The sequence below is a fragment of the Lactuca sativa genome, chromosome 2, assembly GCF_002870075.4.
Source record: "Lactuca sativa cultivar Salinas chromosome 2, Lsat_Salinas_v11, whole genome shotgun sequence".
Lineage (NCBI taxonomy): Eukaryota > Viridiplantae > Streptophyta > Magnoliopsida > Asterales > Asteraceae > Lactuca > Lactuca sativa.
Genome location: NC_056624.2, coordinates 217,061,695 through 217,076,798, shown reverse-complemented (window position 1 = coordinate 217,076,798; position 15,104 = coordinate 217,061,695). Strand labels below are relative to the sequence as shown.

General features: G+C 33.7%; 1 protein-coding gene across 3 annotated transcripts; it reads left to right on the top strand.

Moving 5' to 3' along the window:
- The first annotated feature begins 2,166 nt into the window (after positions 1-2,166).
- Positions 2,167-4,570, top strand: LOC111905697 (uncharacterized protein At2g39920). 3 transcript variants are annotated; one of them, XM_042899573.2, is made up of 6 exons: positions 2,167-2,521; positions 2,683-2,769; positions 2,854-2,966; positions 3,068-3,503; positions 3,783-3,983; positions 4,131-4,570. In XM_042899573.2, exons 3-6 carry the CDS (start codon positions 2,897-2,899, stop codon positions 4,327-4,329), a joined length of 906 nt encoding a protein of 301 aa, XP_042755507.1. In that variant the 5' UTR covers positions 2,167-2,521; positions 2,683-2,769; positions 2,854-2,896; the 3' UTR covers positions 4,330-4,570. The 3 variants fall into 3 exon arrangements, with proteins under 3 accessions (XP_042755507.1, XP_023757177.1, XP_023757178.1); XM_023901409.3 differs by lacking the exon at positions 2,683-2,769; XM_023901410.3 differs by lacking the exon at positions 2,167-2,521 and having other exon boundaries at positions 2,559-2,769.
- Positions 4,571-15,104: the final 10,534 nt, after the last annotated feature.

Here is a 15,104-nt window from a genome sequence, read left to right as displayed (position 1 = left end):
CCTATTCGAAAACAATTAGATGATGACAAAATTATCAAAGATTGAGTGGACAGAGGAGAAAAGGGGCTCCGCGGGAAGAGGATTGTACCGTGAGAGAAGCAAGGAGGTCAACCTCTTTCAAATATACATGGATTCTGGCAATGCAATGTAGTTGGACTCTCTTTCTAGAGGCATGTTTGGAACTGCGTCTTTGATCACAGCAACAATAACGTCACCAATATGAGCATATCGGCGATTGCTAGCTCCTATGATTCGATTACACATCAATTCTCGAGCCCCGCTGTTATCTGCTAGATTCAAATGCGTCTGAGGTTGAATCATATCATTTTTTTTATCTGTTTTTTACAATACAAAGGTCGAAGAAAAGCTCCGTGCCAAACATGCAGGTAATTTACTTTATTTTCTAGAGTAAATTACAGAAATTGTCCTTGTATTTTGATTAGATTTGTAGTTTTAGTCTCTAAGTTTCTAAATTGATAGCGTACACTATTGTGGTTTATGAATATTAAAGTTTAGGTCATTTCTTTTAAAAAGACCAACTTATTCTTCCTTTTTCTTTTTCATTTTCTTTTAACAATTTATTATTATTATTATTAATATTATTATTATTATTATTATTATTATTATTATTATTATATAACAAATTTATTTGTTCTTTATTTTAAAAGAATTTATATAGATTTCTTATAAAATTATTTTTATTATTTTAAATTAATTATCTAATATATATATATATATATATATATATATATATATATATAATTTATATTAGCTTTATTCATTTATCTTTATTTTTGTTGTTTAAAAATCTTTTAATATTTTTGATGTTTTATTCAAATATACGATTTATTTTATTATATCTTATTATTAATTTTTTACGTTTTGTTTGTTCACATTATATAACGTTTTTTTTTTGTTTTTTTGTTTTTTGTTTTTTTTTTTTTTTTTATGTTTTGCTCGAATAAAAAAATTAAAATAAAATCTGGGATAATTATCAAACATCAAATATAGTTATTTAATGTTGTTTTTTTATGTGTTTTTACTTTTTTCTTTTATTCAACTTTAAGAGTTTTATTGTTATTTTTAAACGAATAATCTTAAATATTAGAATAAACAAATATCATACGTCATAATAACTATCGAAATAACAATTATATTTTAACAACTGTTTGTTAAAAAAAAATCTTAAATAAAGTTTACCACTTGTTAATTTCATTAAGTAGATATTGTCTAAAATAATAAAAAATTTCCTCGTATCCCTATATAATAAATGAATAGGGTTAACCTCATTCTGCCATGTGTCAAACTATTAAATAATATTAGGCCAAGTGTGTAACTCCTAAATTCAAATTCAAAATATTCTATAATCAATTCCATATATTATTTGAAATAATTTATATATATATTATTAAAATGTAAAAATAATTTGAAAAATAATAAATAATAAGATAACAAGATAAAACAACAATTTAATTAATTGTTCGTTCTTAACTTCTTTTAGGGGAACAATAAATGTATTGTCCTTATTTTAATATAACTACCAAGTTAGTAATATATATATATATATATATATATATATATATATATATATATATATATATATATATATATATATATATATATATATATATATATAATCAAAAATTTTCAAATTTAGTTTAATAACCACAATGATAATAACTTCAATGTGCAACCGAAATTACATTTATTATTTTGATTCGGAACAAAATTTCAAGTTTGAGTCTTTAATGAATTTTTTTTCATAATATTCAAAACATCTATATTTATACATTAATAAATTTTATCAAATCATTGTCCAATTATAATTTTATAATTTATTGATAATTCTTTTTTCATTCTCATTCGTGGTGTCCACGGATTTTAACCTAGTTTATTAAAAGAAAAAGAAAAGGCATTTAATCTTTTTATATGAAATAAAGACTTTAATGTAATATCCATAACTATAGAAATGCAACCTATCAATTTTTTAACATAAGGACCAAAACTGCAAATCTAACCAAAACGTAGAGACCATTTCTGTAATTTACTCTTTACTATGTTAATCAATTTTTTTTTATAATAAATGTGCGTGGGGTCAACTACAAAAAAACAAATAGAAAACAATTCCAAAAAAATAAAAGATTCCGCAAAAACCACATTATTAGAGAGAGGCCAATTGGCAGGTCGCTAGTGGCAGCAGCACACCGAAGCTCCATGGCCATGTTCCCATCAAGACGATCCAAAATTATACCTATCATCATCATCATCCAAATTATATGAAAAATCGATTTAATATCCAATTTCGATACACTTTATGTGGAATTTCAACTTTATACAGTATTATCGGAGGTGAACTGGCTCTCTCTCTAGTCTGATTACGTCTCCTCATCCAATCCGATTCAATCCCAAATCCCGAGGAAACAATTAAGTTTGACCAATTGATTTATGGATATTACTAGTCTATTCCCCTCATTTAATCAATCACGCTTCCGTCTTCGACCAATTTCAATGTCGCTATCAGGTCTTTCCTCTCTCCCCTGTTTTTTAAATTCTAATCATCGACTATCTTATCTGTGTTTCTTCATCTTTTGATTTTGACGACTTAATTATTTAATTCCTAAACTTAGCCCAAATTTAACGCAAGTATGTTCCGGGTAAATTTAAATTTTGCCGTATGTATAGATATCAAACCGTATCAAGATGCTGTAAGTTGACTTGAAATCTGAAGATGCTTGCATAACTAGCTTAAAAAGATATTATCGGATATCGGTATCTCCTGTTTCCGTTTAATTTAGGGAAAAAAAGAACGTTGATCTGTTTATTAATCTGTAATCTTATCTTTCTTGTTTGCAGGTCGGTTTGTATAAGAATTTTTTAAGAACGCCGGTGCCTGAAGATGTCAGCATATGGCCATCCGATGGAACGGGAGTATTCCTCCCGGAGTCTCACAAGTGCTGAAGGATCCGGTATTCTTACCCTTTTGTACTTTCTGGATTTCTAATCTGAAAAAATTTCCATATAAGTTTAGATCGCATCATTAAATCGTGTTCTTCATGTGTTGGTGCAGAGATGGGAAGTCAATTTAGAATGGAATCGGTGATCTATATGTCATCATGTGCTGCGACTATCTTCATTGGGGGGCTTGTAATAGTTGGGATCTTATTGATGACTTTGCTGACTGCATTGACTGTGATGTTACAATCATGTCAAAGCAGGGAAGCTGGAGTTATTGAATCGTTCAAGTATGATCATTGCAAAATGGAATCTCAACACGCTGAGATTAATAACTTGGAAGCGTATTCTTTGCCTGGATTTTGTAAGGAAGTCGCTGTGAAGTACATAAAAGAAGGTCATTACATGAGAGAGTTGAACGCTTCGGTGTCACTCATTGAGAATTACTTCAATGGCATAAGACCAAATGATGGTGGTCATGATGTTGTGTTAATGGACATAGATGACTTCCTTCCAGCCGATACTCTTCGTATCAACCCATTGTCGTACGGGTAAACACGCTTTTCTAAGTGTAGAAATGGACTAAGAGCGGTACAGAGAAACAATACTGCGTTTGACATGTATTAGACTGAAACTTAAAATGATAGTATTAATGAGACAAAAAAATTGCACCAAAAAAGGAATGCCCTCCTCATCTAGCCCTAAAAAGCTTTCATGTCCGGTCCCATGACTTTGTCCAGTTCAGTCTTGTCCTATCCGGTCTGTCTAGTCCAACAAATATAGCCTGATATTTAGCTGAATCTTTTCTTTTTTGATTTTTTATTGTGCAGATACAATCGGTATGGATTGAATGATTGTGTTAGAGAGGCAAAACATATGAAACATGTTTTCTTGATTGAATTGTACATAAAACTTAAATCTAATGGATGGCCATTGATTTTGTTATCAAGAAAGCCTGAAAAGCTACAAGACGCCATTGTTGAGGATCTTATATCAGCCGGATGTGGTGGTTGGTCAAAGTTAATCATGAGGTAACGGTAAAATCCGGTTGGGTTATTAGAGATTGAAATAATCTTGTTTTATGAACCAAATTTCAAGAACGTACATAATATATACAAAAAAACTGTATGTGGTAACAAACATGGTGATTTAGATATTAGTGTTGTGATTTGGTGTAGATCAAACGAGGAGATGAAAGAGGATACTCGTGATTACTTTTCAAGACAAAAAGTGGGCATTGAAGCGGAGGGATATCACATTAGGGGTGTGATTAGCAGCCATATGGATGCTTTAGGAGGCACGATTATCACAACACAAAACTTCAAGCTTCCGAACCCCCTTCCTGTTGCTCCACCACGGAGTATAATGTCCGATTAAATGATAATCCACCGGTATAAGTTTCTATATTACTTGTATATAAGTTTTTTTTTTTTTTTTTTTTTTTTTTTTTTTTTTTTTTTTTTAATTTTTCGACCACATATTCAAAAGAGTTTATTTATTATTTATTATTTATTATTTATCTCTTCCATTTTGTGTAGTATTCGACAAAATGCAGACCACACATGCTATATACATTTGTTTGATTTAAATAAATAAAGCGAATTGTTAATTTTCTTTCTATTTTATAGGCTGATTATTATAAATTTGTTTGGGACAAACTACTTTGATTAGTGAGATATGTCTAAGGATGACCATGGGCCGACCCGTTTTCTTTCCAGATGGAGTAAAAATGTTTTTGATGGTCAGTTTTTCAAACAAAACTTGCACCAAACCCGTAATTTTTAACTGAATTTAATTTATTTACAAACTAATTAAGGTCTCTAGTCTTTTTTTTTTTGAAAAAAGAATCCACCCATTCTTAATGAATCACCTATGTTCGAAACGGTATTTAACCCTTCAACCTTAAAAAGAAAAGGAAACACTTAATATTAACACACTAAAAACCTTTTGATAAGTATTTGATTTTTTTATTACAGAATATTAGACGAGCAAAAATTAATAAAGAGATTTACTTCAAATGCATGAATGGTACCTCCTACTACGATATCTCAAGTAAATAATAATGAGATTTAAAAGGTTTAGAGTCCCACACACATGGCAGGTGAACGAAAAGGAAATGATAAAGTGCAACTTATAAAAAGTAAAAAGGGAGTTGTCCCACATTGTTGGTGATTGAAGTAATGTGATCGATATCTTTTAGAGTTTGGACCATCTCTCATCTATTATATTTATTAGGTTTAAATATTGTAGGAAAAAGAAAAATAATATTGATAATTTAAATTTAATTATTTTTATATGTAATTAATGTTTTTTTTTTAATAATTCTTTTCTCGATAAGACAACATCAATGTTTTAAAAACCGGTTTGAACCGGCCGGTCGAACCGGTTAGATCGGGAACCGGGAGAAGGAGCGGTTCAGCTTTCACCAGTTTTACATTGATTTCTGAACCGGATTGAACCGGCTGGTTTTTATAAAAAACCGGTTGAACCAGTCAAAGTAAACAAGTTAAATCGAATAAAAACACATGAAAAAAAACCATTTATATAATAAACTTTGCTGATTTTTTTTTTCAAATCTATTTAGTTTTCTTTAAATAAAAACATATGTTAAATGTTATAAATTCATTTGATGTGTTTGTATTCATCAAAAACTATATTTCGTTTCGATATTATACTTTATTTTTTCTGACGTATATGGATTGATATAAAACACTAAAACTTATGGTTATGTGTTATTTTAATGTATTTGGATTAATTTACAACTTATTTTTATGTGCATTTTTAATGTTTGAACTTGTAAATATCAAATTCATAATTTTTATATGTATGTTTGTGTAGGAAAATAGAAAAAAAAACATGAAAAATATAGAAACCAGTTCCCCTAGCGGTCGAACCGGTTAAACTGAGAACCGGTCACCATATCGGTTCAACTAAAAAACCGGTTTTTAAAACGTTGGATAAGATACGATTTACCATGGATGAAAACTGAAAAGGAATACTTTGAATTTCAAGATGATGTGGTTCTATTAACCGACAAGAGTTCGAAAAATGATTCTCGATTTATGAGTTTGTGTATCTATTTTAATTCTCTAGCCAATCATAATCTTGATTTAAACATTGATTTCCAATAAAAAAAAATAGTATCTACAAACCATAAAAACCTAACCCAAATAAAGAAAATCACTTACAAAGACTTTAGTTTTAAGCAGTGTTTAAAAACCGGTCCAGTCGGGAACCGGAGGTGGCAACGGTTCGATTTGTACAAGTTTTATAACGATTTCGTGACTAGATTGAACCGGTTGATTTTGGTAAAAAAAACCGGTTCAACCGGCTGAACTAAACCGCAATGAGCCGGATTGAACCGGACAATCTTGGATTTTTGTGTTTGTTTTGGGCTTCATTGTTTGATTCTGGTTTATATAATAATTGTTTTTATATGTTTCATTCTATTTACGTTTATAATACTAAAAAGATGCAAGTTTTGGGGACTAACATTTGTAATCAATGTATGCAGGATAATTAAAAACATATAAAAATATAGAACCGGTTTGACCATTCGGTAGAATCGGAAAACGTCACCCGACTGGTTCAATTAAAAAAACCGGTTTTTAAAACATTGGTTTTAATTTGGTGCATTTCTGGAAACAAAGTATTCGGTTGAAAGCATTTTTGAAGCTGGTTTCGAGAGGGGAGAAATGAATCTTGGACAAAGGGCTTCACAACAACAAAAAAAGTCAACAACGGTCAAAATCGATCGAGACCCTGTAATCAATCACTGCCACCATCCCAGCACTTTCACCAAAAAAAAAAAAAAAAAAAAAAAAAAAAAAAAAAAAAAACTAGTACTCTCCTTCTATCAAGCCGTGAATTTTAAAAGATAAATATTAAAAGCTAAGATAAATCAAAGTTAACATCAAACCTCATTTCTTAAATTCCCAACTGCTTCTTTGACATTTGACAATACCTGAAATGCAAAGTAGCTAAATGTCAAAATTAGTAACTTGGAAACGTAAAACATAAGCTTATTAATATGTGCACTAACACAAATGTATGATGGGCTTCTTTGGATAAAAAATGGCGATTTACATCACACAGAGTGGAGTTTTACTTGTTCAAGATCATCTCGTCCTCCAGGAGAGGAAACGAAAGGGGGCGGCAATGAGGGAGATAGGTCTCCTCTTCTTTTTTCTTTTAAGGCATGTTATGTTTAAATGACATATTTTTCCTTGTGGATGTACATAATAAAAAAATAATAATAAGTTAATTAAAAACTAGACATATAAAGGGTAAATGAAGTAATAAAGTTAAATTTGTCCTTTTATATTGATTAGGAAGCAAAATCAAAATAAAACAAAACTATAAGGATGATCCAAATTAAAGAAAAAATTAAGGATTAAACTGCTAAACACGTGTAAATTACAAACCATAAATATCATTCATATAATTTACTTAAAAAGTAAAGGGGACGTTTGATAACGTATCTAACCGGGTCCAAAGAGGGACTGAGTCCGTAAAATATCAATTGACATGTTTGATAGAGATAGGACTCGGACCAACATGTGGACTCGGTCCAATAAAAAAATAGAACTCAGTCTTTGATTTCAACTTGATGGACCGAGAAACACATAAGGAAAAAAAACGTTGCTGCTGCTAATTGACAATTCATCGTTGCTGCCCTATCGATCCAAAAAAAATCGTTGCCGCCCCCGTTAACCTCTGATCGACGCAGCCTCTTGTTTCCCTTATCGATCAAAAGCCTTGCAACAATCGTCATCCAGAGCAACAGTCCGTGATCAAATACAACACATAACAGGTTTGTTTTTAATCTTTTAACGTTGCTTTTATGTATTCATAGTGAGGGACAAAACTGTCCAGAACTTGAAAAAAAAATCTGCATGTTATTTCTGTCAATACCCCCATAATTAGGGGCAAAATAGTCCAGAACTGTCCATATATTTTTGTGGTATTCTATCTTCTTAAAGTTGTCAACGAAACTCAAAGTCAACCTATGTGAATGTCAAGTTTTCATGAAATCTTGAAGATGTGTGACTTTCATCTTTTTTAATTATATCATTTGGTAGTGAAAACCTTGTATCTAAGAGTTATGGGTTCCATTTTAAACCTGACAATTCATCTTTAATTGATTGAACAAACATGTTTCTTTTTCTTGCTGTACCCTACTCTATGCCAAAAATTATGTCATTAATGTTAGTATAAGCAAATTATTGTCTTTATATAGTAAAAAGTTAAGAATGAATATTGTAAGCAATCTTTAGTGATTAATATATATGATTGTGATGGTTGAATTTGTACATTGAAACATATAATCATGTTTGTTTTTTGTTTTAGTAATAACAATATTGTAAAGTTTAGCAAAATTATAAATTTGATAATTAGAAATTTTTTTCATATATATTATATTTTCGTATTCTTTGAAAATTTTCTTCGTTATAAAAATTAACAAGACATTAATTTACTTCTTAAAATTTTATACTAAAAAACTAAAGTGTATATGTATATATATTTGTATATATGTGTGCAAAATTGTGTGTAACCTGTTTAACATTCATTTATTCCTTAGACATGGCAGAAAAGAGAAATAGAGCTAGTTGGTCTTCAGATTTTGTGAACAAAACTTTTCTAGATGCATGTATCCAAGAACTAACAAGTAATGGTAGGGAGGGTAGTGGTCTCAAAGGTACCTCATGGAATACAATAGCTGAGAAACTAAAAAAAACACGACTTTGTTGTTGAGAAAAAACAAATGAAATATCGTTATGACTACTTGAAAAGCAAGTATGCAGTTTGGTTGAAATTAAGAAACAAAACTGGGAATCTCTATAATCCTGTTACAAACACGTTTCAAATGACGGATGAAGAGTGGAAAGCGGAGGCGAAGGTAATCTTTTAATTTAAAACACATTATTATTTTTTATAAAAGTTTAATAATAAAATCATTTTTTCAAACAGTCGAACAAGATGGTTGAGAAATTAAGAAATGCACCCCTCCTTTACCCTGATCTATGTGCCCAGTTGTTTGACGGTGCGACCTCGACCGGTGCTGCTAGTTGGGGACCATCTTCGACACTCCCTCATCCTGCAGAAGTCTTTACTACACAAGATTATGATGATATTGACATGGTAGATACTCCATCTCAAATGGATATCCCAGCCTCAGCTTCAACAGTACCCCCACTTACAAGTGCGTCACGTGCAAGTGGAGATTCGTCTGCTCGGTCTAAAAATAAAAGAGGAAAACGAAATGCATCCACAGACACACTGGATGATGACATAAGAGAGGTTGGCAAAGAAATTATGAAGGCGGCTCAGGCGTTCGCGCAAACTAATAATCTTGACAAGGAGATGAATGAATGTATTGAAAAATTGAAAGGCTTGGAGTGGGGAAATTCTGATCCGAAGTACATCACTGCACTTATGTTGTTCGCTGAAAATGTTGGTAACAGGAAGATTTGGTTACGCCTCGAGTCTTCGACTTGTGAGTTGTGGGTGAAAAGTGCGGGAAAGAATTTTGGATTACTTGGTTGACTTTAGTATGACTTTAGGATGTTTTTGTCTTTATGCTTTATGGATTTATATTATGGTACATGTTATGGATTTTTACGTGTAGGGTTGTTCTGTGTTATGTTTAGGATTTTTAAGTTTAGGTTGTTTATGTGTTATGTTTAGGATTGTTAATTGGTATTGACTTTTTTGTTATGGATTTTTATTTTATGAAGTTATATGTCATCCATTTTAATGTTATTGATTAATTTTATGGTTTATGTTATAAAATTTACGTGATTTGTATTAACATGTAACAGGTTACATATGGATAAGGAATGTGAGTTTTTAGGTTTCCTTATACTCTCATGCTATTGGTTGATGTTGGTTCAATAAAGAAAAAAAAAGAATTGAAAGAATAAAAGCTAACGAATCGGAAGAAACTGGGCATACATATACACAAGATTTGATACACGGAGATCCTGTACAGTGTTTTGATATGATACGTCTTACACAAGATGCATTTGTATTATTATGCAATCATTTTACTCAAAGAAATTGGTTGCAATATAGTAGGACAATAAGCGTTGAAGAGAAGATGGCTATATTTTTACATGTTATAGGACATAATGAACGTTTTCGAGCTGTTAAAGAAAGATTTCACCACTCTATACAAACGATTCATCAATGTTTTCATGAAGTGCTAAAAGAAATGATGTGCTTTGTAAGAGAAATTATTGTACCAACATCTTCTAATACAACAAGAAATACCTCGGAAACTTATAGACGGCTAAAAAACATATTTCCTGGAGCATTAGGTGCACTAGACGGAACACTTGTACATGCAGTTGTGCCCGTTGATGAACAAACTCGCTATAAGGGAAGAGGAAAAGGTGAATGCTATCAAAATGTAATAGGAATTTGTGATTTTGATATGATATTCACCTTCGTATGGGCGGGATGGGAGGGCATAGCACACGACTCTAAAGTTTTGACAGAAGTTGCATTTAATCCGACTTCTGGATTTCCATTCCCTCCACCAGGTTTGTCATTTTTCTATAAGTTTTATTATCAATATTATTAATATGATTAATTTGTCACCCATTTACAGATAAATATTACTTTTGTGATGCCGCATACACCAACACCCGTGGATTTATGGCTCCTTACCGCAATACTAGGTATTGGTTAGCTGATTTTCGAAGAAACAGAGCTTTAAATAAGGAAGAAAGGTTCAATCATGCTCATGCACAACTTAGAAATTACATTGAACGTGCTTATGGTGTATTGAAAACGAGATTTCCAATTTTAAAACGTATGGCTCCTTATCCTTTTCCAGTGCAAAGATACATAGTCATTGCCTGTGTCGCGGTCCATAATTTTATAAAGAAATACGATATTCAAGATGACCTATTTACGAACTTTGAACAAAACACTATTTTTACTCCTAATGTAACATCCCAAAAATACATTATGAAAATTTCGTTTTAAATTAGTAATAAAACCATATCCATCAAACGTCATATAAGAATCATAAAGAATGTATCTCAAAATATCTTAACAACTGTCAAATATATCAGAGTATAAACATCCCAGGCTGAACAAATGGTGTGTGCACTGCAATCTTCCCGAGCTCATCTTTTGAAAACTGAGTACCTGAAACCAAAACTGAAAACCGTAAGCACGAAGCTTAGTGAGCTCCCCCAAACTACCACATAGGATACAGTAACATATAAAGCATCTACTGGGCCTTTCCCACTGCATCGGACCGAAGTCCGGAAACTAACCAGGGCCTTGCCCTCTGCATCGGATCGAAGTCCGGAAACTGCATCGGACTGGAGTCCGGAACTAACCAGGGCCTTGCCCTCTGCATCGGACCGAAGTCCGGAAACTGCATCAGACCGGAGTCCGGAACTAACCAGGGCCTTGCCCTCTACATCAGACCGAAGTCCGGAAACTGCATCAGACCGGAGTCCGGAACTAACCAGGGCCTTGCCCTCTGCATTGAACCGAAGTCCGGAACTAACTGCATCGGACCGAAGTCCGGAACTGATTGGGACCTTGTCCCCTGCATCGGACCGAAGTCCGGAACTGACTGAACATAACATAACATAAACATATCAACTAGCATGAATACATATACTGCATACTGCATCGGAACAGAGTCCGGAACACATAACACAAAACATGCTTGAATCACAAAGACATCAAGCACTCTAACTACTACATCGGACCGAGGTCCGGAACTAACTGAAAATAGCATAACATAATCATAAGATATAATATAAACACATATACTACATACTGCATCGGACCATAGTCCGGAACACCTAACTCATACCATGTCTGTATCACAAAGACACCAAACATACTGAACTACTGCATCGGACTAGAGTCCGGAACTACTGCTAATTAAACGGGCCGGCATTGTGGTCGTAGACCCGTTCCTACTGGAAGGAAACTCACCTTACACTGTTGAAGTCCCGTAGACACAATCCCACACTGCTGAAGTCCCGCAGACTCCACCCCAGCTGCTGGCTGACAGATTCCCGAACTGTCAACACCAAATAACACCCAATTAATAATTGGGTTCTAACACATAACTAAAAATACATGCTTTGGATAATTACTACATTACCCCTAGCTTGGCTTACCCAAGCCCAAGGCCCAATCCATAGGCCCAAAGTCAACTAGGGATCAAAGCCCAACATATGGCCCAATTTTCCAAATTAGGCCCAAACCTCTACATGGACATCCCTTAAGGCCCAATTGATCATTCCATTCCAACATGTATCATTATAGGGCCTAATATCATACAACCATCTAGGCCCCAACTATGGCCTAATTTGGAATCCTTCATATGGGCCTTACCCTAAAGCCCAACTAATTACTCTAGCCCATTTGATTATTCTCGGATGGCCCAACATAAAGCCCAAGTGAAATTAGGGTTTCGCATCAAATGATAACTAGGGTTAAGCGTTTCTTACTTAACCCACTAAGGACTTAACACACTAGGGACTTAATCCATTAAGTCCATTATTGCTTACATTAATTCCTGCCAATGATTATTATTTAATATTCACTTATTAAATAATTCTCGTGTGTGTGCTAATAATCTCTTCAAATATTAGTATTTTCTCAATTAGCTCATTAAGGACTTAGTCCATTAAGTTCTTTACTCTACTAGATAAATGAGATGGAGTGATTGGGCTTAATACATAATCCCATCTCAATGGCCCAAAAGTGGGTCCAATAAGTCTAAGGCCCAAACACTCACAATTAGGGTTTTCTAAACCCTAATTAGGGTTCCTCATCCAAACGCGACCCAATAGGCCCAAAATAAATCTCTAAGCCCATTAGGGTTTGCTAGCGGGGCACCACCCACTACCACCTAGGGTAGTGGTGGTTGATGGCGGCTCGCGGCGGCGGCCACCACCTTACGGTGGTGGTTATTATTATTTTCATTAATAATCCAAGCTAATTACAATTACAAGTTTTACTCCAAAACTAACACACACACACTAACTAAGCTAACTACACACACAACCACACCATGGTGGTCGGCGGCGATGCTTGGCGGCAACCACTGCCTCACGGTGGTGGCAGTGGTTGTTCTTGGAAATTCCAGCTAAACAAAACGCACATACAATCTAATAACTGCTAGAACCGTGATAACACAAGAATACACACCCAAAACTACACCCACAACCACCTCTCACGGTGGCTAGTGGCGGATGAAGAAGGAAAAAGCAGCAACAGCGAGACAGCGAACACCACAGCCCCTTCGGGGTGGCGACGAAGACCGGAGCAAACAGGATTGGGCCAGCGGCGGCGGATGGAGCTGGGGGGGTTTCGTTCGCCACCGGAAACAACCGCAGGTGGCAACTAACTCGATTTCTCGCCTCCCATCGGACGAACGTCGACCTAACAATCCTTGATTTCGCCGGCAGCAACCGGCGTCACTCGAATGGTCGTTCCGTCAGCGATGACGAGCACACGACGATGACTAGTCCGCCGCCCTTCACTTGTTGTGACGTCCCCACAATCCGACAGTCTTCAGCTTGTCGTCAACATGAGTCACCGGAGGTCATTCGGAGTCTTGGAGCTTCGACTGATCGGGAAGGCAAGAGGGGAGTCGGGTGGTGATGGCGGCTGGAGGAGGGGAGGGATAAGGGTGGCGGCCGCTTCTATCATTTAGGGTTAGGGTATTTGCTGCTGAACCTTCATACGAGAGGGTATAAGCCGTTGGGTTTAAGTCCCACGTATATACCAAACATCCTTACACTTTTGTCACAACCAGCCCCTCCTTGCCAATTCTTTTTCAAACTAAATCCAAAATTTACCAAATAGACCCTGACTTCAAGAATCTCTTCATAATAGGTCCTGAAATTACCATTCAACCCCCTAAGCCTTCAAATCTTTTCAAATTAATTCACAATAATTACCACGGAGCCCTTGCCTTCATAACTATTTATGAAACTAACCCAAAACTTACATTTTAACCCCCACCTTCTATAATTATGACCTTTAACTCCTCAAAATTAACGCCTTGCTCAATTATTATTAATTTTAGGGCTTCTATACATTTATTTATTTATTCAAATAAACAGGGCGTTACACCCAATGTGGTAGGTGGAGGAAGTGAGGGCCAAAACATACAAGGCATGGAATGAGGTTCGGAAGCCGTTGAGTATATGACTACTTTGCGTGACCAGACTTCTAATCCGTTACTTTCAAATGGCTCACGTTAAATGATATATTTTTTTATTATGTATGACAATGTGTATTTGGGTTTTGTATTACACTTCGTATTTGGATTTTTAATTATGTATGTTTAATTTGGATTTTATGTGATAATTTTTATTTATATAATTATTTTATCCAGCACAAAAGAACAACATAAGGATAATATGGTCATTTTAATCATTCGGCACAATCAGTCAGATAAATAATCAAACAACATAAATTCAGTCAGATGTGGAACCAGTCAGCATTTCTAACCCAGTAAGCTCCTAACTCGGTCAGTTCTAACCCAATCAACAACTATCAAACGACCCCTAAATCTAAAAGCCTCCTTTTAGATTAGTAGATATCTTTTTTTTTTTTTTTTTTTTTTTTTTTTTTTTTTAGGATTAAAGCATTAAGTTTGTATTTATCAAACAAACTTTTTTTAGTGCAAATTTTAATTAATATTTAAGATTTAACAACTCTTAATTTGCCTAGCATAATGTAGAAAAGCATTTGTCGTTCACTTTTTTTTTTTTTCTTTTCATTTGAGTTGACCATGATCCATAATGTACAATTTAAAAAAAAAATGTGATTTTAGCAAATTTAATCTGTACAAGAAAAAAATAATATTATTAAACAAAAAGCAATATCTAAACAATCACTTACTTTCCATATAAATTTTAAAGCCAAAATTTAAAGATGTGAACACATTAAATGTAATCATATTGATACCTATATTATATCGTGTTAGATGTTAGATACAAAGTATTCTGTTAGATACATAATCGTATATTATATGACTAAATGACTAAATAACATTATTAAAGTATTGTGTTTTCGTAATACTTAATGACTAAAGTAGGTGCAAGACCTATGTATTACATTAGTTAATTAAAAAAAATATAAATGTCTAAATATTTAAA

Bases quoted from the DNA above. Each gene is read 5' to 3' on its own strand.
- LOC111905697 (XM_023901409.3), top strand. From the start codon at position 2,897: ATGTCAGCATATGGCCATCCGATGGAACGGGAGTATTCCTCCCGGAGT. The intron at 2,967-3,067 runs GTATTCTTACCC...GTGTTGGTGCAG, and splicing joins CACAAGTGCTGAAGGATCCG to AGATGGGAAGTCAATTTAGA. The intron at 3,504-3,782 runs GTAAACACGCTT...TTTATTGTGCAG, and splicing joins ATCAACCCATTGTCGTACGG to ATACAATCGGTATGGATTGA.